General features: G+C 40.6%; 1 protein-coding gene across 2 annotated transcripts in view; it reads right to left on the reverse strand.

Moving 5' to 3' along the window:
- Positions 1-14,845: 14,845 nt before the first annotated feature.
- Positions 14,846-22,929, reverse strand: part of LOC149208983 (uncharacterized) — a 228,780-nt gene continuing 220,696 nt past the window's right edge. For both annotated transcript variants that reach the window (XM_089396230.1, XM_089396231.1), the window contains one exon: positions 14,846-15,610. In XM_089396230.1, the coding sequence (XP_089252356.1) occupies positions 15,546-15,610 (65 nt within the window). In that variant the 3' untranslated portion in view covers positions 14,846-15,545. The remainder of the gene's footprint in view (positions 15,611-22,929) is intronic.

A 22,929-nucleotide genomic window follows, 5' to 3' on the forward strand; every position in this document is an offset into this window, starting at 1 on the left:
TACATATGGATTTTGGCAATAACCTAAAGCCTACAATGGAGATTTGACCTATGCATTTGATCCAAGCATGAAACCTATGCTTTAATAAGTCAATTCAAAAATAATAAAAATTCTTTTGCTTTTCTTTTAACAAATATATTACAATTGACTCAAGTACAAGATGAAGACTGAACCTAGTTACATTTTCCAACACTCCCTCTTAACTAGGGAGGTATTCATATTTACATACAACCAAAGAGGTACATAGAAGATCTCAAACCACATCATCTATGAAGAAGTTTAGGCACCACGATGCAATGGACTAGATTGTTGACCAAGGCAATCTATCCATTGGTCTCTCAACAATTCAGGCACTGCAATGCCACGGACTAGACTCCTAACCAGGGCAATCTATCTGGGTGGGACTAAGATGGACTCAAGCTTTCAGCCTCTCTAGGTACCATTAGGCTTACTTGCTAACCATCGACCCAGGGACCTAGGTGCGTATCCATGGTCAGAGCTCTATGACCCACGCCACCCTCCCTACTTTGGGACCTAGTCATCAGCACAAAGTATCGGCCATATGTCCTCCCAGGCAATGCTTCACTCACAAAGCCTCTCCTTGATCTAGCAGATCAAAGACAACAAATCTCTCCCGATCAACCTAATCGATAACCAACATGCTATCAAAACCTTCGAGAGATTTACCTGTACAAACACAACCCCAATCAATAATACTTTCATATGTACATAATCAAATACAAACCTTCGGGGTCTTCCATACAACTTGATGTTGCTTCTCAACTTTTCATAATAGGATTATCAACCGAATCTTTGACAGAAGGTTCTTCAATCATACACTTTCCTTTCCTACCTCATATGCAACAACATATTCTTCAATCGGATCCTTCTTTCCTTCTTTCAGCAACACCTCAAAATGCATTCTCTAATTTCCTTCTCTCTCCCATGGCCTTCACTAAAACTTACAGTTGTTAGTCCTAGTCTAGTGCATGACACATGAAGTAGACAATCATATTTGTCACTCCCTCTTAAATAGAGAGGATCTAATCATTCCTATAGAAGGAATATCCTCAACCATCCTCTTATCCTAGGGAGATTTCATCCAGGCACCGTCTTAACCTAGGGAGATTTCGTCCAGGGTCCCTCTTAACATAGGGAGTTCTACTTCTTCTTTACAACATCAAAGAATCTTTCATGACTTCCATCCTTCTTATCAGAGTCATTCATATATCATGCTTATCATATCAACTTTACTTTACGATCATCTCCTCCAACTTGAAGATGATGTACCTGCACAAATTAGATAGCAAGTACAACCAAAATTATAGAAGCATGAAGTTAGCCATATCAAAAAAAACCTTATAATAGCGAAAGCATTTACAAACATAATCAGCAAGAGATTATACTTCAACTTCTTGCCCAAGTTTAGTTACAAACCCTAAATCACATAAGATGTCAAACTCATTATATCTAGGGTTTCAATGTTCTTGCAATGACACGTTCCCTTATACAACAAACCCTAGGAACAAATCAAATCAATGAATCTAACAACTTTTAGAATTCGTATGTTAGACTCCTCACTAAGATTTCATACATATCCTAGATTTCATACATGAGCTTCAATAATCAAAACCAATCACAGCTTAATGAACATCATGACTAGCATCTACTAGGGTTTGATATAAACCCTAGATTTCCTTCTTCAAATTCTCAGCTATCACTATATAGATAAATTTCAGACGGTTATACATACTAGAGAATTTTAACAACTACTAGGGTTTAGCTACTAAACCCTAGATTTCAAACAATATCATCCTAGACCATCAAACTTTGACTAGGGCTTGTTTCCAAACCCTAGGACTCATGACCATTAACACTTAGGTCAACACATATATCTAGGAATTCATCAGCATATCATAAGCACATCATATGTCAAGCAATATTAATATGTTAGACATATACCGACCTAGAATAGGCTAGGGTTTCAACCAAATGGACACATACCTAGGGTTCATTCCTAGGACTCTAAATACATAACAAGGGTTTTGCTTATAGACCCAACCAAACCCTAAGGATCTAGGGTTTCAATTCATAGCAAACCCTACTTTACCAAAACTTCAAAGGTTCGTGATTTCAATGAATCATCATTCAACCCTAACAAGTTAAGATTTCACGATCATACCGAAATCCCAAATATGACATCATCAATAAAAAATTCAAATAGCATTTCACAATAGCCCTACGCAGTTTTAGGGTTTCAAACATTGACATTCGCATACCCTTAGGTTAGGGTTTTCCAGAGAACCCATCTAGGGTTCTATAAAATCAATTAAGAATATAAGGGGGGTAGATTTATCGAGAGATAAATCTCCCTAAACAAGAATCTCTATGATTCAAGATAACTAGACATAATGATGTTAGTAATGTAATGCAAACTCAAAGACAATGATATTTTTAAGAGAATCTAGTAAGGTGTATAGTTTGAGACATACCTGGAGATGTTCCTTGGCAAACCTGGTAAGGATTCCTTGAAGTGTTTTCTTTGTATTAAGCCATCATCTATAGTACATACTTACAAGCACAACATGTGATACCAAGGACATTATTTAATTTTCTTAAGTTAGATCTTCTACATAATCAAGAAGGAGGGAGTTGTTTATTCTTTCAAACATCAGTAGGATCTTTATTTGACATCTTAGATTATTTGAAAACTCTGGAAAGACAAGTACTAAGGTTCTAATCTAGGGAGTACTATCTTTATCCTAGTTATAAACAAGGATCATATTAACCATTAGAGATAATAGGAATTTAAATGCTTATGAACATATGCACCTTGTGAATTGCATACCTCTAATTTGACACCTTATGTGCAATTTTGACAATACCTACTTGACTTACCTTAAGTTGGTCCCTTGTGCTTGTATTCGGATCCTTCATATATCTTATTAAGAGCACCGAACTGATTTCACTACCGAACTAAATTCATTGTGATGGCTCTGAACTAAGGTCATTGTAGTGGCACTGAACTGGAATGGCACCCAAGATGTGATACTGAAGTAGCACCAAATCACCTTGTAATATTACCGAGATTGTGGTTACTGTGAAGGTATTGAACTGTGGTAATACCAAATCTATAGTAGCACCAAACTGTGGTTAGCTTATCCTTGTAGTGCCACCGAAACTCTGAAGTGAATTTTTGAATTTATGAGTAAGTGATGTGAAGTCCTCACCCTTGTGAGAGTATTGTTATGCATCAAGACCTTCTCACTGTGTTGATAGTGAAATCTTCTCATGGTGGTGAACCCCTATCATTATAGTGGTACTGTGACCTTCTCCCTGTAATAGCATTGAACTGTTCTTATTGTGATAGAACCAAGTCCCATACATTGTATTAGCATCACTGAAATAGCACCAAATTGAGATCATGAGATCACAATACTGTGGAAGCACCAAGACTGTGTCGAGACCCTTTTTCTTCTGCCTATGATAGTATCGAGACTTTCTTCATCACCGAATCTTGTATCATTGTAATTGCACTGAACATGGTTACTCATTTTTTTGAAGTGACCAAACTGTCTCACTATGCCTTTTAGGATGCTTAATACAAATGCACCCAAGTGATCTTCAAACTGCCTTTTGACCATAGCTTTGATACCATGTTGGTAAATTCATAGATTGGCTGTTAAAACAATTTCCCTTATTATGACATTAACTTGTGATGTTTTCATTATTAGTATTAGATCTCTTAATTATATTTCATAATCATCAAGATTAATGCCAAACAACAAAAGAAGAGGACACAAGATATAGGCACGCTGCCAGGGAAAACCCCCCTCGAGGGGAAAACCCAGTCACAAATTCTTCCTTCAGTAGATTCAAAAGATGAGATGACCAAGGCCCTTACAATATAGACTCGAGACTACCTCCATCAAGTCACCGTTCTTCCTTTCACTGTGTTAGCATCGAATACTTGGCATTGAGTGTTCACTGAGACATCATCACTGCAATATCTCTGAGGTCATATCATTGTAATAGCAACGAGAAACTTCATTTCTATAGTGGCATTGAGCCCACCATATTGTAGTTACACCAAGACAATATTGACACCAAAACTGTAGTATGTGGTACCATCAAAATGTGGAAGCACCAAACTGTGGTAGACTAAACCTCAATCCACATTTCCTTAACTGTGATAGCTCCGAGAGTATGTCTCACTGAGATCTGAACTTCTCATTGTAAATGGCACCGAAATTTTCTCTGAGATTGCACCCAAAAACTTCCTCTAAGATACACTGAAACTTCCTCTCTATGATCAATGAAAATTGTCTCTGAAATTTCGAGCTTTGTGGTAGGTAATGCGAAAATCTCAGCCTAGTATATATAGTAGTTTTTCCATTAAATGAGTCAACACGATACTTTTGAAGAGCAACATCACTGAATTGAGTTGACATGCCGATATATAATTTTGAGGTCGAGTTGAAGAGAATTCTTTCAACAGCAAGAAGACTTGACTTGATGGAGGAGTCTTCACAAATTGATTTTGACAATAACCTAAAGCCTACATTAGAGGCTTGAGCTATACATTTGACCCAAGCATGAAACACATAATTTAATAAGTCAATTCAAAAATAATAAAAATTCTTTTTTTTTTTTTCTTTTGACAATTATATTACAATTGACTCAAGTACAATAATGAAGACCGAACCTAGTTACATTTTCCAACAGGCAACGGCACCAAAATGCTACCGCTCAAACTAGCAGGGATCCTATAGGGGCACTTGCTAGGTCAAGAGAAACGATGAAGCTAAATCCCACCGTCACCACAACTAAAGCTTCCTACTCTTTACAGACTTTCACCGATGGGAGGAGATCCGATATATAGAAAATCACTTATGAGGGATAGACCAACTAAGATGGATGTGAAGTGATCTCGATGACCCTTTCCTAGGAGAGACTTAAGAGTGGGACTTGCTTGCCTTTTAAGCAAGGTACAAGGTTCTCTAAGATAGGGGAATAGGGATTTGAGGGCTTGGCATAGGGAATGTGACTTGCAAAGGAGCTTCCTAAACCCTAAAATCCTTGTGGAACTTGGTTTCCCAAGTGGTTTTTGAAGAGTTGACTTTGATAAGATATGGGACCACACGGGACCAAGTGGACCCAGATTAGGTCAAGAGGATAGGATTTAGCAACTAATGATATGCTTGACCTAATTAGGGAGGGTAAACGGATCAAGGAATGAATTTTCAATGGAAGGCAATGCAAGGATCCTAGTGAGGTTTCTAGCCTAAGGGAAACCAATGGCAAAAATTGGTCTTCGAACAAGGGCTTGCGATATCTCAACATGCCACCGTTGGAATCTCATAAAATTTGGAGGGATTCTTGAGGACACACCAACGCAGTTGTGGACCAAAAATCGAAGTATTTGGATGGCTAGATCGTGATATAATTGATGCCCTAGGTGACCTAAAGGACTAGACCTAGAAAAGAGGAAAGGGGAGAATGAAAATAGGTTTAAGATTATCACCTTTGGGTGGACCAAGGCTTAATCCTTTATGGAGATGTGGAAGGCCCTAAAGAAATTGTACCAGCATACTTCCTTGCAGAGGAAGATGTCTTCCTCGGTTGATTGAAGGAGATCCGTGACCAGCTAACTTCCATAGGGGCCATGCCGGATGAGGAATTGATGGTGAGGATTGCACTGAATGTAGTTTCTGAGGATTGGGAAGTGTTTGTCTAGAGCATACTGGGCAGTTCGAAGCTTCCAGATTGGGAAGAACTATGGGCGGCACTTCGTCAAGAAGAGATCAGGTGGCTAATCAAGGCGGGGAGTAGCGGTAAGGGGGTCAGGATCAAGTAGGAAGAAGAGGATGCGGCTCTAGCATCTGCAAGAAAGCAAGAAAAGAGGAAGAAGAAGGACCTCTCCAAGGTCAAGTGTTTCCATTGTGGGGAACTAGGTCATTTTTCGAACCAATGTCCTATGAAGAAGAGCAAGGGAGAGGCTTCTGAGTGAGGGCAGAGAAAGAAGTCGAGGAGGATGACAATTGTGCCATGAGTGCTCATGTGCCACTTGAGAAGAAGTGGGGAGACATTGAGTTGTAGTCAAGAGGACTACAGATGATGAGGGGCAGGATCCTTGAGGTACCAAACCTCTTGGATTATACCTTGCTACGAGAGCCCCGAAGAGGAGTAGCAAGACTAGCAGATGTCGATAGAGACGGATGTGAATGAAGCGGTAGAGAGTGCTACAGTGCAGGAGTCCCCGGGACAGCACGAGGCTAGCAAGTTACAACAGTGCAAGAGGCATGGGAGTGTTGCACCAGTGCAGGATGGCACAGAGAGGTGTGCAGTGGTACGAGATGCAAGGAGTTGTTGCAACAGCGCAGAGGTCAGTAGAAGGAGCACATGTTAGCGGCAGAGAGAGCTTCAGCATCGGGTGTGTTTCTAGCCTGACAGGGATGTCAGAAGTTGGGTGGATCAGTTACGTACCCTTGGCTACTACTCAATGTCCCTCTGCATCTAGAAGAATAGACTTTAACCAATTAGGTCTCTTTCTACTCTCGTGGATGATAACTTGTGGCACAGGTTAAATGGGACCTACTTCTTCATGACTTGAATCCTCTTCCTCCCTAGTCCATTCTTCTTCAAATATTGCAAGTTCTTCATCATCAGAGTCAATCGGGAGGTCCTTTGATTTCTTGAATGCAATATTTTCGTCAAAGATCACATCTCGGCTTACTTCTATTCGGTGCCCTTCCTTTATGTAGATCTTATATGTCTTTGAAGTGTTACTATAGCCAAGAAATATTCCCTTCATACTTGTACAATCCAACTTCTCTCTCTTATCTTTTGCAATGTGAATATAGATAGGACAGCCAAATATTCAGAGAAGGTCTACGCTTGGTTTCTTCCCAGTGAATGCTTCCTCAGGAGTCATGTTGTCTAGTGATCTGTGGGACTTTGATTTTGAACATGCACAGCAATTTTTTTTGCTTCACCCCACAAAAATTTAGGCAAGTCCTGATCATGTAACATGCCTCTAACACTTTCCTCAATTGATTGATTCTTTTGTTTGGCAACTCCATTTTGTTCAGGATTATATGGGACTATCATCATGCCCTTAGCCAATTGTAGCTCTGATACCCTGTTGAGAAATCTAAAGGGCTACAACTAAGATGATTTCTCTTAAACTTGATAACTACTTGTGATGTATTTTTATTTTTCTTGATTCTTAACTTCTTCTCTTATCATCATGTGTTTCTTATCATCAAACAACTACCAAAAAAGGAAGATCAACAATACGGAAGAACATAGAATGTAGGTTCCAAGCCAGGGCCAAAACCTCTCCACTTGAGAGGAAAACCCATAAATCTCTTCTCTTCTTATAGATTCTTCAAATGACTAATTCCAAGACCTTTAGACCAAGACCAACACCCTTCCAAGACCAAGTCTGACTTTCTTGTTGGTTTGACTTTCTTGATGATGTGCTTCCTGTTGAAGTTTCTAAGTTTACTTAGCTTAGAAACCCTCCATGCACTTTTTCTTATTTATTCCTACCTACTTGTTATTTTTTCTTTAACTAGTTATTTACAAAGTAAATACTGAAAATAAACACCAGTGCATGCTCAACATATTACAGATCAACAACTAAAAGAAACAAGAACAAACACACCACATGACACCATTATTTTTGGACCAAGGTCCCCGGAAAAACCCAATGCAGGAAAATTGGTGCAGTGATCTAAGGGTTTTCTTATTAAGCAATATAAGAGTACAGTCTGGGTGCCGAAACTAGCCTACCCGACAGAGAATTTCCTTAGCAGCTATACCTCACCGTTTGAGAGAAATCTCCTGGCTGAAACCCCGGAAAATCCTTCCAGTAGCTCCTCAGCACAAAACTGCTCTGCAACCCTAGCCTCTGACCAAACTGGACTACGTCAGCAACTCTCTGTCTCACGTTGGCCCTGCGTCAGCTTTTCTTGGCCTGCGTCAGCCGCAGGAGACCCTGTGTCAACTCTGGGAGCCTCTGCGTCAGCTGCGCTGGCCCCTCTTGTGCTCTACGCAACACTTGGTTGCCTCTGCATGGCCCTGCATCAGCCCTTGCTGGCTCTGCGTCACCCTCCTTCAATCTTTGCCTTCTTTGTTTCTCTATACTCAATACCCCTCAGCTGCTCTCCCGGCACAATCTTTGCCTTCTTTGTTTCTCTATACTCAATACCCCTCAGCTGCTCTCCCGATCATTGATTCTATCTCTCTTAGCAAACTCCGCTCTAGAGAATAAAATAATTGATCATCTGGTGTACTCTCCAAGTGACCCTCAAGCCTCCTCTTATACTTTTCCTATTGACATCTCAACGGCCGAGATTAAGTCCCTAATCAACAACTAAGATTAGATTTGGCTTGATCCATGTCTTTTGGATCACTCTAACACAGATTCATATTAATACACATTAATATTTTATTTTCCCTAAGTTTAGACTTAGGGACTCCATTAAAAATATTAATTATTTTAATATCTCCTAATCTATTTAGAATCTGCCCAAAACCTTATTGGGTTTTGGAGATCTCATGTGCCCCAACCTCTCCACCAAATTTCGTGGCTAGAGCACATCCGATGCTACCCCAAGTCAACACTCCCTCTTAGCGAGGATTGTGCTCTAGTAATACTCCTCATTGTATATTACTCTGATCATCCGGCATCAGTACCTATGTTAATGCTAGGCCTTTCTGCCCAACATCCTCTGCACTGCTGCCTCCTGTACTGTTGCCCATGGTTCTGCTACTGCCACTGCTGCATTTGTACGACAGCTCCCTCTGCATCTGTGTTGTTGTTGGCCCTTCTTCCCAACAATGCATCTGCACTGCAACTCCCTCTACATCTGTGTTGTTGTTGGTCCTTTCTCCCAACACTGCATCTGCACTCCACCTCCTCTCATCATGTTGCATCATGTTACTCACTGCTGCACCACAACTCAGTTACTGAGAAGTAATTAATCTCCCAACTAACCTCCCTGTTGGGCTAGAAACACCCACTGATGTTGAAGCTCCCTCTGTCGCTGACAAGTGCTCCCTCTCTCTGACCTTTGTGTTGCTGCAACAACTCCCTGCATCTCGCACTGTTGCACACCTCTCTGTGCCTTCCTGCACTAGTGCAACACTCCTGTGCCTCTCGCACTGCTGCAGCCTACCAGCTTTGCGCTGTCTCGGGACTCCTTCACTGTAGCTCTCTCTGTTGCTCTATCCGCATTCGTCTCTACCCACTCAGCCAATCCTACTACTCCTCGTTGGGGCTCCCGTAGCAAGGTCTAATCCAAGAGGTTGGGTACCTCGAGGATCCTACCCCTCATCGCTTGTAGTCCACCTAACTATAGATCAATGTCTCCCCACTTCTGCTCAAGTGGTGTGTGTGCACTCATGACACAATCATCGTCTGTCAAAACTTCCTTCTATACTCGTGCTAGCGCTGCCTTAGTCTCGGAAGACTCTCCCTTACTCTTCTTCCTTGGGCACTGGGTCGCATAATGTCCCATCTCCCCACAGTGGAAGCACTTGATCTTGGAGAGATCTTTCTTCTTCTGCTTCTCCTGCTTTCCCTCAGATGCTAGGGCCACATCCTCCTCCTCCTACTGAACTTGGATCCCTTTGTCGCTGCTACCTGTCTTCGACTGTCGTCCGATCTCTTCCTAGTGAAGAGCTACCCACATCTCATCCCAAGGTAGGAGAGTCCCTCTGCCTAGGATGCTTTGGACAAACACTTCCCAATCTTCTGAGACAGCATTCAGGGTTGTCCTCACCATAAGCTCCTGATCTGGTGTCGCTCCTATAGCAGTCAACTGGTCTCAAATCTCATTCAGTCCTCCGAGGAAGTTGTCAATCGATTGGCCCTTCTTCATCTGATACGACCTCTTCTGGTTCTCGAGTAGCATTCTTCTCTACACAGAAGTACACTGGCATAGGTTCTTGAGAACCTCCCACATCTCAACAGTCGTTTCCTTCTCGGCTATTTGTGGTACCACATGATCCTTGATCCCGTCAAGGATAATGCACTTGGCCCTCGCCATCGGCTCTTCGTACTTGTCGTTATCATTGGGCTCGACTGGGATAGCTATAACCTTCAAGGCGAAGTTCTTGACACGATTCCTGTCAAGCACTGATAAGATTTTGGCCTTCCAGACTACGAAGTTCGATGCTCCGTCCAGTCTATCCTGGTCTCTTACCTCGTGTAGTGCCATGACGCTCCTCTACTTCCCTCCTGAAAGTTTTCTGTTTGACTCCTCTGAGTCTCTAATTCCCGTCTGGAAGTTCTCTTCTAGACTCCCTCTGAGCCCTGATTTCCCTCCTGGAAATCCTTCTGTCGCTTGTCGAGATACCCCCTACTCTAACCATGTTGTGCAACTGCACTGCTAATCCAGGTTTCTCGGCTAGAAACCCTCAGTAACAACTCCTCTGCCCTTCTCCGTCAAGTACTGTTCTGACTACAGTGCCTCACCAGCTCCACTCTGCAATATTTCTGCAGCCTTCTAGACTCCAACAACTGCCTCTCTGTGAACTGTGTCAGCCCCTCTCTGCCCCACGCTGGCTCTGCGTCACCCCAGATGGGTCTGCGTCAGCCCTAGGATGCCCTGCGTCAGCCCTCTGGTGTCAACAACGCTGGCCTCTCTGAGGCTCTACACGCTCCCGATTTCTTCTATGTGGCTCTAGCTAGCTCAGCGTCACACTTCTTAGCCTTTGTGCTTCTAGAAACAGCGTTTGTTACCTCGGGACAGCTGTTTTCTATTGCTATTGCTCCACTCAGCTAATGTCTCTTAGTCCTCCTGCGATCTGCAATCACGCTCTGATACCATGTTGAAGTTTCTAAGTTTACTTAGCTTAGAAACCCTCCATGTACTTTTCCTGATTTATTCCTACCTACTTGTTATTTTTTCTTTAACAAGTTATTTACAAAGTAAATACTGAAAATAAACACTAGTGCATGCTCAACATATTACAGATCAGCAACTAAAAGAAACAAGAACAAACACACCACATGACACCATTATTTTTGGACCAATGTCCCTAGAAAAACCGAATGCGAGAAAACCGGTGCAGCTATCTGAGGGTTTTCTTATTAAGCAATATTCGAGTACAGTATGGGTGTCGAAACTGGCCTACCCAATGGAGAATTTCCTTAGCAACTATATCTCACAGTTTGAGAGAAATCTCCTGGCTGAAACCCCGGAAAATCCTTCCAGCAGCTCCTCAGCACAAAATTGCTCTGCAACCCCAACGTCTGCCCAAACTGGACTGCGTCGGCCCCTCTCCTAGCATAATCTCTGCCTTCTTTGTTTCTCTCTATACTCAATGCCCCTCAGCTGCTCTCCCAATCACTGATTCTATCTCTCTTAGCAAACCTCGCTCTAGAGAATAAAATGACTGATCATCTAGTGTACTCTCCAAGTGACCCTCAAGCCTCCTCTTATACTTTTCCTATTGACATCTCAACGGCCGAGATTAAGTCCCTAATCAACGGCTAAGATTAGATCTAGCTTGATCCATGTCTTTTGGACCACTCTAACACAGATTCATATTGATACACATTAATGTTTTATTTTCCCTAAGTTTAGACTTAGGGACTCCATTAAAAATATTAATTATTTTAATATCTCCCGATCTGTTTAGAATCTGCCCAAACCCTTTCTGGGTTTTGGAGATCTCATGTGCCCTAACCTCTCCACCAAATTTCGTGGCTAGAGCACATCCGATGCTACCCAAAATCAACACTTCCTCAGTCCAAGTCAAACCCAATCAAATCTCTTCTAACTGCACAACTTCGACCCCCAGTTATAGAATTTCAGCCTCCACTACAGGTCTGAAATTTTTGGCCCCTGCAACAGTTACTGCTTCCACACATGTGAACAATTTCAGGGCTTTCGAGGCTTCCTTTGACCTTCGCTTGGGTTCCTCCTAAGGCTTGCAATTGACCTAATAGGCCTTCTTTCGACCTTCTTTCTACAATTTCCTCAACTTTATCTTGCAGCATCAAAACCCTAGCCTTCCTTCTTCGCACATGTGAGAAAGAGAGAGATAAATAACCCAAACCATTGTCCTTTGTCCTTCTTCCCTCTTCACTAGCCTTCTTCTGCTTCTCCTTCACTTAGATGAGGAGAAGTGAGTGACTGTCCATAGGAGGTCGAGTTCCCTCCTATTTATAGGCTTCCAAGGAGTATGACATTCCCTAATGAGGTCAAATTCTTAGCTGCCAAGCCAACTTGGTCTTGGAGGGCATTTTGACACTTTTAAATAAAAAAATAATTCTTTTGACATGTTACAATGTGCCCAATGGGGTCTTCTTCATATGACAATGACTCTTTTGACTTCTTGACTCTAGTACAAACCCTAGAAGCACTCAATGGGTGCTTGAACTCTAAATAAAAAGACCTTGACCTCCAAAATATTTTTCTTTTTACAATTTAAAAAAATCAAAAGTACATTTCATATTTATGAAAATCGAACCTAGTTACACATTTCAACAATAACTAGTATCGGTCTTCATAATTGTACTTTACTCACGATGTAAAAAAAAGAAAATTATGATAAAAGAAAAAATATTTTTATGAGCATGGGTTTCATGCTCTGTGTTTTGTTTCTAGGTCAAGCCTCCATTGAAGGCTTCTAGGTTTGTGTCTTGAGTCTTTGTCATTATCATTATATTCGAGACCCTTCTTTGGCTTTTGGTGTCAAGAAAGAAAAGGATTTATGTAATAAAATTGTCTTGTCCCTCCTCCACCAAGTCGGCTCCTTCAACTATCTCGTCGGCCTCATGAAGGGATTTGTCCACCTTGTAAAGACTATAAATAAAAGGAGCACTCGACCTATTGTTATCATCATCCAAGCGACAACTCGATCTGCAGTTAGAAGTGCAAAAGATGTCAAGAAAGGGATGCGAACAAGAGACAACTCAAGCAAAGAAGGACGAAAAGTTTATCAAGCAAAGAAGACCAAAAATTTGTGTTTTTGTGACACACGTGCGAAGGATCTGAGGCAAGTTGCAGGGGCCGAAGGTACAGGTCGAATTTCAAGAGTTGTAAGGAAGAAGCTAAGTTTTTAAATGCTTTGATTTGAAGAGTTTGTGTTAAGGGCTGACTTGTGTTGAAGAAAGTGTAACTAGGTTCGGTCTTCATAAATGTAATTTTGATCTTTTATAAAAGAAAAGAAATATTATTTTTGTTATTTATATCAATGAGTTTCTTGCTCATTGCATAGGTCTAGCACATGTCAAAGTGCTATAGGGAAGTCAAAGAGTCAAAATAAATATTGAAGACCCTTAAGGGCATGTTACACCATGTATATTTATGTATTAGAGTCCAAGAAATACCTCCAAGCCAAGTCACAAGACTCCTCCATGCAATGACATCACAAAAGGAAGCAATCTAAAGCATAAAAGACAAGTCAGCCTCAAGTCATCAAGTCGGACTAAAAGAGGGAGCAGACCTCTATATATACGGGTCATATCACCCCTCCAAAGCAACGACATTCACCCCTGAAATCAGCGAAGGTAGAAGACAAGACAAGGGTACTAGAAGGACGAAAGAAGAGTCTCCAAGGGCAGCGAAGAAAGAAGGAAGAAGACCGAAGTGTAATAGGGCTATCTTAAAGCCTATTACAGTCACACGTGTGAAGAAAGGAGGCTTTCTCTGCTGTCATAACAGCCATTCTATCACAGTCATATAATCTCGTCGGTTGGTCTAGATAAGAAGGCCTATAAGGCCTCTCACTCAAGCGAAGAAGGAGACCACACAAGCGAAGGAAGAAAGAGGAATTTAACATAAGTTTTTAGAAGGAATCCCCTCACATATGCGAAGAATTAGGGCCTCACTGCTGTCATATCAGACCTGCAACTATATCTCAAGAAAGAGCTTGATTGGATAACGGATAAGGTACCCTTCATAAGTAAAAGAGTCTACTAAGGATCAAAGAGGAATATCTCTTCTAGAGCAAGCATAACTAGGACTACTATCAGTTGTCGGAAGAAGAACGAAGTGCCGGAAGAAGAAGGACAAAGGCTTCACTTATGCTTGGAGGATATTCTTGTCAAGGGTCTTGGGTTTGGCATTTATCAATAGAAGCTTCAATAAGAGAAATTTCAAGAAGGGTTTTCCTCTCTAAGAGAGAGAGGTTTTGCCTTCGCTGAGAGCCAACATCTTGTGTTCTTGTCTCTTGTGTTTTTTGGTAAATGTTTGATGAAGTAAGAGAACATACACTAATAATAAGAAGAAGATAAAGTTAACAAGAAAAGTAAAAGTGCTTCACAAATTCATAGCATTGCTAGAAGAATCCTATCATAACTCAGATGCCCTAGATTCTTCAACAACTTGGTGTATGGAGGAAGTTTATGTTTTGGTCAAAAAGGTCTAGGTTGTCTCATTTGATTTGGTTCTAAAGAAGAGAAGAAGAAAAAAATTGGGTTTTCCCCTAAAAGAGAGGTTTTGCCCTGGCTGAGCACCTACATCTTGTGTTCTCTATTGTGTTTGTGATCTCATTGTTTGGCATTTGTCTTGATGATAAGAATACAATAATTGGAAAGAAGAATTAATAAGAAACATCACAAGAAATTGTCAAAAAAAGAGAAATTAATTTAATAAAACCCTAACTATGTTGCCCTAAGGATTTCTCAACAGTACCCTGCAGATTAAAAAATGTTTTCTTCACCAAAAAAGCAAATTTACTCTCCAATTTATACTACTAGGCAACACCAAGTATGAAAAGTATGACAAAGTTGGTAGGATATCAAATCTTGTGTTGTTCCATCAACAGAGTAGGGATTCTCTGTAGAAATGAAAAGAAATGAGGAACTCTGATTTGAGTTAATAAATGCATAAAAAATCAATGATATCAACTATATGTCAAGATATCCAACATCCAATTCGAGGACGAATCTAATTTTAATGAATAAATGCCAAGAGTCTTCTGAACAGCAATAATCAAATAAACTTGGCTATAGTTATATACACCTACAATGACAAGTTCCAGGATATGTAAATTTTCATCTCAGCAATAGTGTATTGCACATAAAATTTAGATATCGCACTTGAAAATTTAAGATAAGGTTTAAGCTTTCAATTTCGTTATGAACTGCAAAGCCACATAATTCATCTTGATTCCAAAATGCATGGGGTACTTTCATAACACGTGACTAAGATATGCTCAAGACGAAGAAAGAACTATGACATCTCTCATAATGGGAAACCGTAAACTGAATGTTATCTGCTTTTCAAACATATAAAGCTTATGCAACTGCAAACAAGTAGCAAAGCAATCTTCCTTCAGTATGCCATATCTTAGCTGCATATGATGTGGATATGAACAGGCACACAGTGTCCTAGTTTACAGTCAGGAAACTCCTTTGAAAATTCTTCAAAGGCTCCAGATGTTAATGCTTGTGGCCGTTTCATTCTCCAATTGCGAACAACACGTGCTATATTGAAAATGGAATACCTGCCTGTGATCTAGGAATCTCATGTACAAGTGAGTTCAAATTTTGTAAACTTTGTATCCATATTCAACAGATGTCATGCCTTGTTCCCAATCCCCAAAGCGTGCTCCACCAAAAACCAGTTGTTTAATACCAACATAACTGTCACAGTAGAAAAAATGATTAAACTCATGCAACACCATTATGAATATGTAACGGACAAAGGATTTTAAACAAAACTTATGTTAGCAATAAACAATTCGGACATAGAAGAGAACACAAGCCAACAAAATAAACACAACTCATTGATGTTGAAGTTGTAACTAGTTCAGTCTTCATAATGTAAATTTATCATTGATGTACTTGCTATACTTACTATATTTATTATATTTTTGTCAAAGCATGTTCTTCAAGCTTAGAGTCAAAAAGAATTTATTTTGAGTCAAGAAAATTTATTTGAGTCATGTCCCATTTGGACATTTATAAGAAAAAGAATTTGAATTTTTATTTTTAGTCATAAGCCCACAAGATGACCAAGTTGGCCCTCCTTGGACAAGTCGGCCTAGCTCTCCAAGTGGCAACTATTCGACCCTCCTGGACAGCCATATGTAAGAGACAGTTCGACCTCTTGGAGAACCCATTCATTCATCACATCACATAGTATCTTCTGCACCTAACGAAGAAATAAGGTGGACAAGTCAAAGGAGAGAGAAGGAAATCAAAAAACCAGAAGAATATTCCTTGTTGACTGAAATTTTTACTCTACTACAGCTCGCATGTGTGGACAAATAATTCTGTGGAAAAGGACCGAATTTTCTGAGGTAATTGTAGGCCAAATTTCAGCCTCTACTGCAATACTGAAATTCTGAGTTTGACCACATTTGAAGAAGTTTGACCAGCATTGACTTTGACTTTTTGGAGGCAACTTAGACGAAGGTTTTGACTTGGTATCTTGGTGGCAGTTTGGTCTTGGTCTTGGTCTTGGACATCTCTCATTTTGATTTGATTCTATAAGGAAAGGATTGTTGGGTTTTCCCCTTGTGGGTTTTGCCCTGGCCTCTGGCCTAATTTCTGGTGTCTCTTGTCTCATTGTGATCTTTATGTATTGAACAATTGTATAATTGCTTGATGAAGAAGACATAAGAAGAAATAAGAACACATCTAATATTCACAACTAATTATCAAGAAGAGGAATTTATTGTTAAACTACATTGCACTTGGTTTTCCAACATGGTATCAGAGCTAAGGTGAAAGATATTGAAATGTGTAACTAGGTTCGGTCTTCATAATGTTTATTGTAATCATGATTTTATATATTTTATATTAAAGAGAAAATAAATTTATTATTTTCATTCTTGATGCATGGGTTTCATGCTCAAGATAAATTTATTTATAGGTCAAGCACCCATTGAGTGCTTCTAGGTTTATCATAGAGTTATCAAGTCAAAAGAGTCATTGTCATACATGTAAGACCCCTTTGGGCATCTTGTATTATGTAAAAGAAATTTATTTGAGTCATAAAAGACCCTCCAAGACCTTGTCAACAAGCTGCAACAAGTCGGCATATATCAAAATCAAGTCAGTCTCGTCGAGGCAAACAGAGCCTATATATAAGAGGCATTCAACCTCATTTGGAGCACACATCCAACACATACGAAGAAGTAAGAAAAAGAGTTCGATCTTACAAAAGGAAGAAGTCCTAAGGCAAGCAAAGTTCAAGAAGAAAGCTAGAGTCAAAGTTTTTGGGTCCCTCTCTCTCTCTCTCTCTCTCTCTCTCTCTCTCTCTCTTAAGTGCAACCAAAATTCTGAAGTTGTTGGGTAAAAATTGTTGGATGACGAAGTTGCTGGAAATTTGATGGAGGACGAAGTTGCTAGAAAGTTGTTGGAGATCAAAGTTGTTGGAGGTCAAAGTTGTTGGGGTTTAAACTTGCTGGAAAAAGTTGTTGGGGTCAAAATTATTGGAAAAGTTGTTAGGGTCAAAGTTGTTGGAGAAGTTGTTGGGGTCGAAGTTATCATTGGAAAGTCAAAGTTTGTTGTTATAAGTTGTGTAAGGAAGGTACATCAAGAAGGAATGTTGAGTTGGTATTGGAGGGGTCTTTGTCAAGGGTCTTAGGTCTTGGAAATCGTCATTTGAAGATTCTATAAGAAGAGAAGAATTCTTACGGGTTTTCCTCTCAAGAGGAGAGGTTTTGGCCCTGGCTAACAGCGTACATTTTGTGTCATCTTGTCTCGTTGATCTTCATTGTTTGGTAGTTGTTTCATGATAGAGAACACCATAATAATCAAGTGAAAGAAGAAGTTAATAACAAGTACCTCAAGTTAAGTTAAAAGAACATCACAAGCAGTTATCAGAGTAAGAGAAATCACCTAATCTAGCTGCCCCTTAGATTTCTCAACATGGTATCAGAGCTAACGTGACAAAACAAGAAGAGGCAGCTTGAAGATCATCCACTTGAAAGAAGGATACATAAGGGTCAAGGAGAAGTACTAACCTCAAGGATCACATCATCACTAGGAGAAGAAGACCTCAAGAACCCTACCTCCAATCAAAGTAAGGAAGACTACATATTTGAAGCATCTTGAAGTCTCAACATTCTTCATTTCTACATCCAAAGGAAGCAAGAAGAAGCATAGCCATTATCATCAAAGAAATCAAGATGATCTCCCTCACATTGAAGCAAAGATCACATCTCAAAGAAGCAACATCATCAAGGAAGCAACATCATCAAGAAGACATCAAGTTGAAGATATCATCATTTAGGAGCATCTTCACTTGACAAGCAAGTATCTTTATATTTATGTTTGAATCTACTACTTGTTGAAAAATGTGTAAACTAGGTTCGGTCTTCATAAATATGAAATGTACTTTTCATTCTTGTAAGTTGTATATTGTAAAATGAAAGAAAAATCATTATTCTTATTTTGAAGCATGGGTTTCATGCTCAAGGTGTTTTATTTTAGAGGTCAAGCACCCATTGAGTGCTTCTAGGGTCTATCCAATGTCAAGAAGTCAAAAAAGTCATTGTCATATGATGAAGACCCCATCGGGCACATTGTAACTTGTAAAAAGAATTATTTTTGTATCTAACAATGTCAAAATAACCTCCAAGGTCGGTCCTTCGCTATCGTACTGCTCCTTAGTCCTTCAAAGGACAACACATCGAGACTCCAGGGGGGTTGCCACCTAACACTACTGCAAGTACACGAGCTGAACCAATCTTCTCTCTAGGTTGGCTGATGCAGGAGCATTTAGCTCAATAATATCATTGTATCTTAGTAGACATAGGGGGTCTTGTGTTTTCAAGGAAGTTGGTTTCCTATGTTTTGAATTAATGTAATTATTAAGGTTTTGAGTGATTTTAATGACAGAAGCTAGAATAGGGATTTAATTAAGTATAGTGAGGCATATTAGCAAATATTCTCGAATGTAAGAGATCATGAGAGAATCAGGATAGTTGAGAGATTGAGAGATTTGAGAATTAATTGTAAAACTTAGATTAGGAGTTAGTTCATGATTTTGTGGATTAGAAAGGATCCTTAGGGATAAGGAAGAGATTTCAGGATTTTGTTGAGAAGATTATGGATCTAAACCAGGAATTGGTTGTAGAATCCTTTTGTATAAATGTAAGCCTAAAAGGCATAGTAAGGGGTTCGCTGGTTAGATAGTTAGTCAGTCAAGTAGAGAGTTAGATAGGTTTGACTGTAAGCCTACGACAGGTAGGAAAACAGAGGCCACTGATTAGAAAATCAGGCCAGAGAGACAAAGAGTCTCATTATGTAATCATTTGTTTACATATATATATATATATATATATATATATATATATACAGATATTCAATTCCTAAACTGTGTAAGTGTGTGGTTTGAGTATTGAATGATAAATTATGTGTGAATCAGAGGTTCTGAATAGTATATGTATGCAAGTGGAGTTCGGGCAGAATATAGAAAGAAGTGAGGATGAAGGATCGTGTCGTTGAATCTAATTGAAGGATCAAAGTAAAGTTCGGGAGTGACAGTGGTTAAGGAATACGCAGAGCTAAGCTCATGAAAGAGTTATGTGACAGAACAGCAAAAGACCAAAACCCTGAGGGAAGCCAAAACCACAGAAAGACATTGAAAAAACGGCATAAAAACAAAGTAAAGATAAGGACGGAGAAATGAGGTAACGATGCACAGGACTCGTTGGATCTAAAGATGTTAAGTTATGGTATGTTCTATGCTTATAACAGTTTACTTCTTTTTCTTATTATATTCCACCGATTAGCAATCACATGTACATAAAGTAAAGTGCAGATAGAACATTAAACGATCGATAGAAAACAAGCCAAGACAAGAGACACAAGATGTGGCGGCTAGCCAGGGACAAACCCCACAATGTGTGGGGAAACCCTTTGATCAAACCTTCTTTTATCTTCAATAATTCAGCAGAGAGAAATAGTACAATAAATCTGATTCATATCAGCAGTAGCAAACCCTAGATCAGTAGCATCAGCATTAGCGGCTTCATTATCAAACTAGGGCAGACCATATCTCACAAACCGACAGTTGGATTGACTTCATTCCACCACCAAAAGTTTCGGCTTCCAGAGGAGGTTCAGATGAACCTACAGCGCAGTTCAGATGAGGAGATCTTCTAGGCCATGCAAGTCAATCTTTACTTCTGCAGTTGCAGCTTCAATTTCAGCAGTTTCCGGCTTCAAACTAGGGCAGTCAATATCTTGCAAACCGTTCGTCGGATTGACTTCATTCCACCACCAAAAGTTGCGGCTTTCAAAAGAGGTTCAAATGAACCTACAGCGCAGTTCCAAAGAGGAGATCTTCTAGGCCACGCAAGTCAATCTTTACTTCTGCAGTTGCAGCTTCAAATTCAACAACTTCCGGCTTCACATGTGTGAGAGAGAGAGACCCATTTCAGCGCAGTAGAGAAGAGACTCATATCTGCGCAGTAGAGAGAGAGAGATGTGATGAGATGAGTGAGTCCAAATGAGGAAAAGTCCTCTTATATTTATACACAACGTTGGTGGGTGAATAGATGCGACTGTTGGGCTTCTGAGCCTACATGAGTTGTAGGTCGGCTTATTATTAGCCATGAATAAGATGACCCACATGAAGTTTTGCCCTGGTTGCCAATTTTAACACTCCCTCTCAACCATGGAGAACTTCATCTGCAATCTGTCTATCAGTCGTTACTATTCATCCATCAAATTCACTGCCTTGTACAGCCTGACCCTTGCCCTGCTCTGCTCTATTTTGCCTGTTCTGCTTTGTCTTGTTCTGCCCTGCACTGATCTGTACTTTTTTTGTTCTGTTCTGCTCTGCTCTTGCATTGTTCTGTTCTACTCTGCTTTTGTCCGAATTATGAAGAAGAAGAAATGATCGAGGATGTATCATACTGACTCAAAGTCAGTCTCAGAGTATGTACCACTGGTCCCAGACCAGTCTCAACCAACCCAAACTCAGCGTCATAGTGATTACAACTCCAATGGTCCCAGACCAATATCATCCTCCATTGACTCAAAGTCAGTCTCAGAGTATGTACCACTGGTCCCACACCAGTCTCAACCAACCCAAACTCAGCGTCATAGTGAGTACAACTCCAATGGTCCCAGACCAATATCATCCTCCACTGACTCAAAGTCAGTCTCAGAGTATGTACCACTAATCCCAGACCAGTCTCAACCGACCCGAAGTCAGCGTCATAGTATGGTACAACTCCTACCACTGGTCCCAGACCAGTATCATTGATCCCAGATCAATGGAGGTCATCCTAGTGTAGGGAGTACGGTAGTTACAACGATGCGTCCATCGGTACTACTATGGTCCCTAACTTCATTTCCCTGCTCATTGATCAGATGAGAGGTACTTCCCATGAGTCCCAGACTACATGGGTAGGATGCCTCGACAGGAGAACTAATCAATCCTGTCCTCACAGGAGAACACATCAATCCTGCTACAATTGCCATGGAGAACACATCAATCCAGGCCTCACAGGAGAACACATCAATCCTGCTACAATTGCCATGGAGAACACATCAATCCAGGCCGCCATGGAGAACACATCAATCCAGGCCTCACAGGAGAACACATCAATCCTGCTACAATCGCCATGGAGAACACATCAATCCAGGCCTCACAGGAGAACTAATCATCCTGCTACACAGGAGAGCGAATCATCCTGTTCCACAAGAGAGTGAATCATCTTGTTCCAGTGCGCACCACCAAGGGAGGGTGAGTCACCCTGTGGTCGTATGTTGCTCCAGTAAGAACCACAAGCCCTCAGAGCTCCCAGAGCTCAATGTATGCAACATGCAGGACCCTTGTACAAGGGTTTCTTGACGACTCCAAGTCGTTTGGGAAAATCACAGATTAGATCTTTCCTCGGGGCTTTTACAAGGTGTATCGACCTGGACATCATCTTAATGCAATGGAGCCTCCTTGCTCATCGTCTTACCATATCCCAGATGATGTCTATCTACTAGAGCAATCGACGAATACGAGATTCCTCAATAATTGAATCCACCTCTAGTTGTTACAGAGAATCACAATGGTATGAGTTCAAACAGCTCACTGAAGAGCTTCCCCAACCAAGTAGGTTCATACGAGATCATACTTGTAGATATGTATATGGTCTCGGCGGTGCTTATGGCAACCAACTTCTGCTTCCTGATCATCCATTATATCGAAGCAGAACCCAAGGAGAAACAACACCCGGAAGTGCTCTTACGATCCTCCACATTGCCTGCCCAGTCAGCATCTGTGTATCCAAATAGTCTCACATCTCTAGCAATGTATCTTAACCCATAAGTGATAGTGCCACGAAGATATCTCAGCAGATTCTTGGCACCAATCCAGTGTATGTGGTGGGGTTCAACCATATGCTGGCTCAACGTGTTGACTGTAAGGCATATATCTGGACGGGAGTTCACTAAGAACATTAATGCTCCGACGAGTTGCCGATACTTGGTAGCATTTCGTAAAACAGGTCCAGCAGCACTACCGCTTAACTTCTTAAAGTCAAGCTCCATCGGAGTAGTTACAGGCTTGCAGTCCACCATTCCGAATCTTTCCAATATCTTCACCACATATTTTCCTTGAGATAGGAAAATTTCTCCTGGCTTTTGCCACACTTCAAGTCCTAGGAAGTAGTGCATCAGCCCTAGGTCTTTCATTTCAAATTCAGAGGCCAGCTCCCTCTTACATTTGTGAATGAGAGGGTCTGCACCTGTTAGAAAGAGGTCATCCACATACAATACCAGTATGAGAGGCTTGTCATCTTCAACCTTAAAGTAAAGGTTAGGATCGGCTTCACTCCTAGTGAATCCCAACTTCATCAAGTAGCTATCGATCCTCTCATACCATGCTCGGGGTGCTTGCTTCAACCCATAGAGAGCTTTCTTCAACCTGCATACATGAGATTTTCGATCATAAATCTAAAATCCTTCGGGTTGCTCCACGTAGACCTCTCCTTCGATCGAGCCAT

The sequence above is a fragment of the Pinus tabuliformis genome, chromosome 1_2 (genome assembly GCF_031772625.1).
Source record: "Pinus tabuliformis cultivar Carrire ecotype Pingquan chromosome 1_2, CPIR1, whole genome shotgun sequence".
NCBI lineage: Eukaryota > Viridiplantae > Streptophyta > Pinopsida > Pinales > Pinaceae > Pinus > Pinus tabuliformis.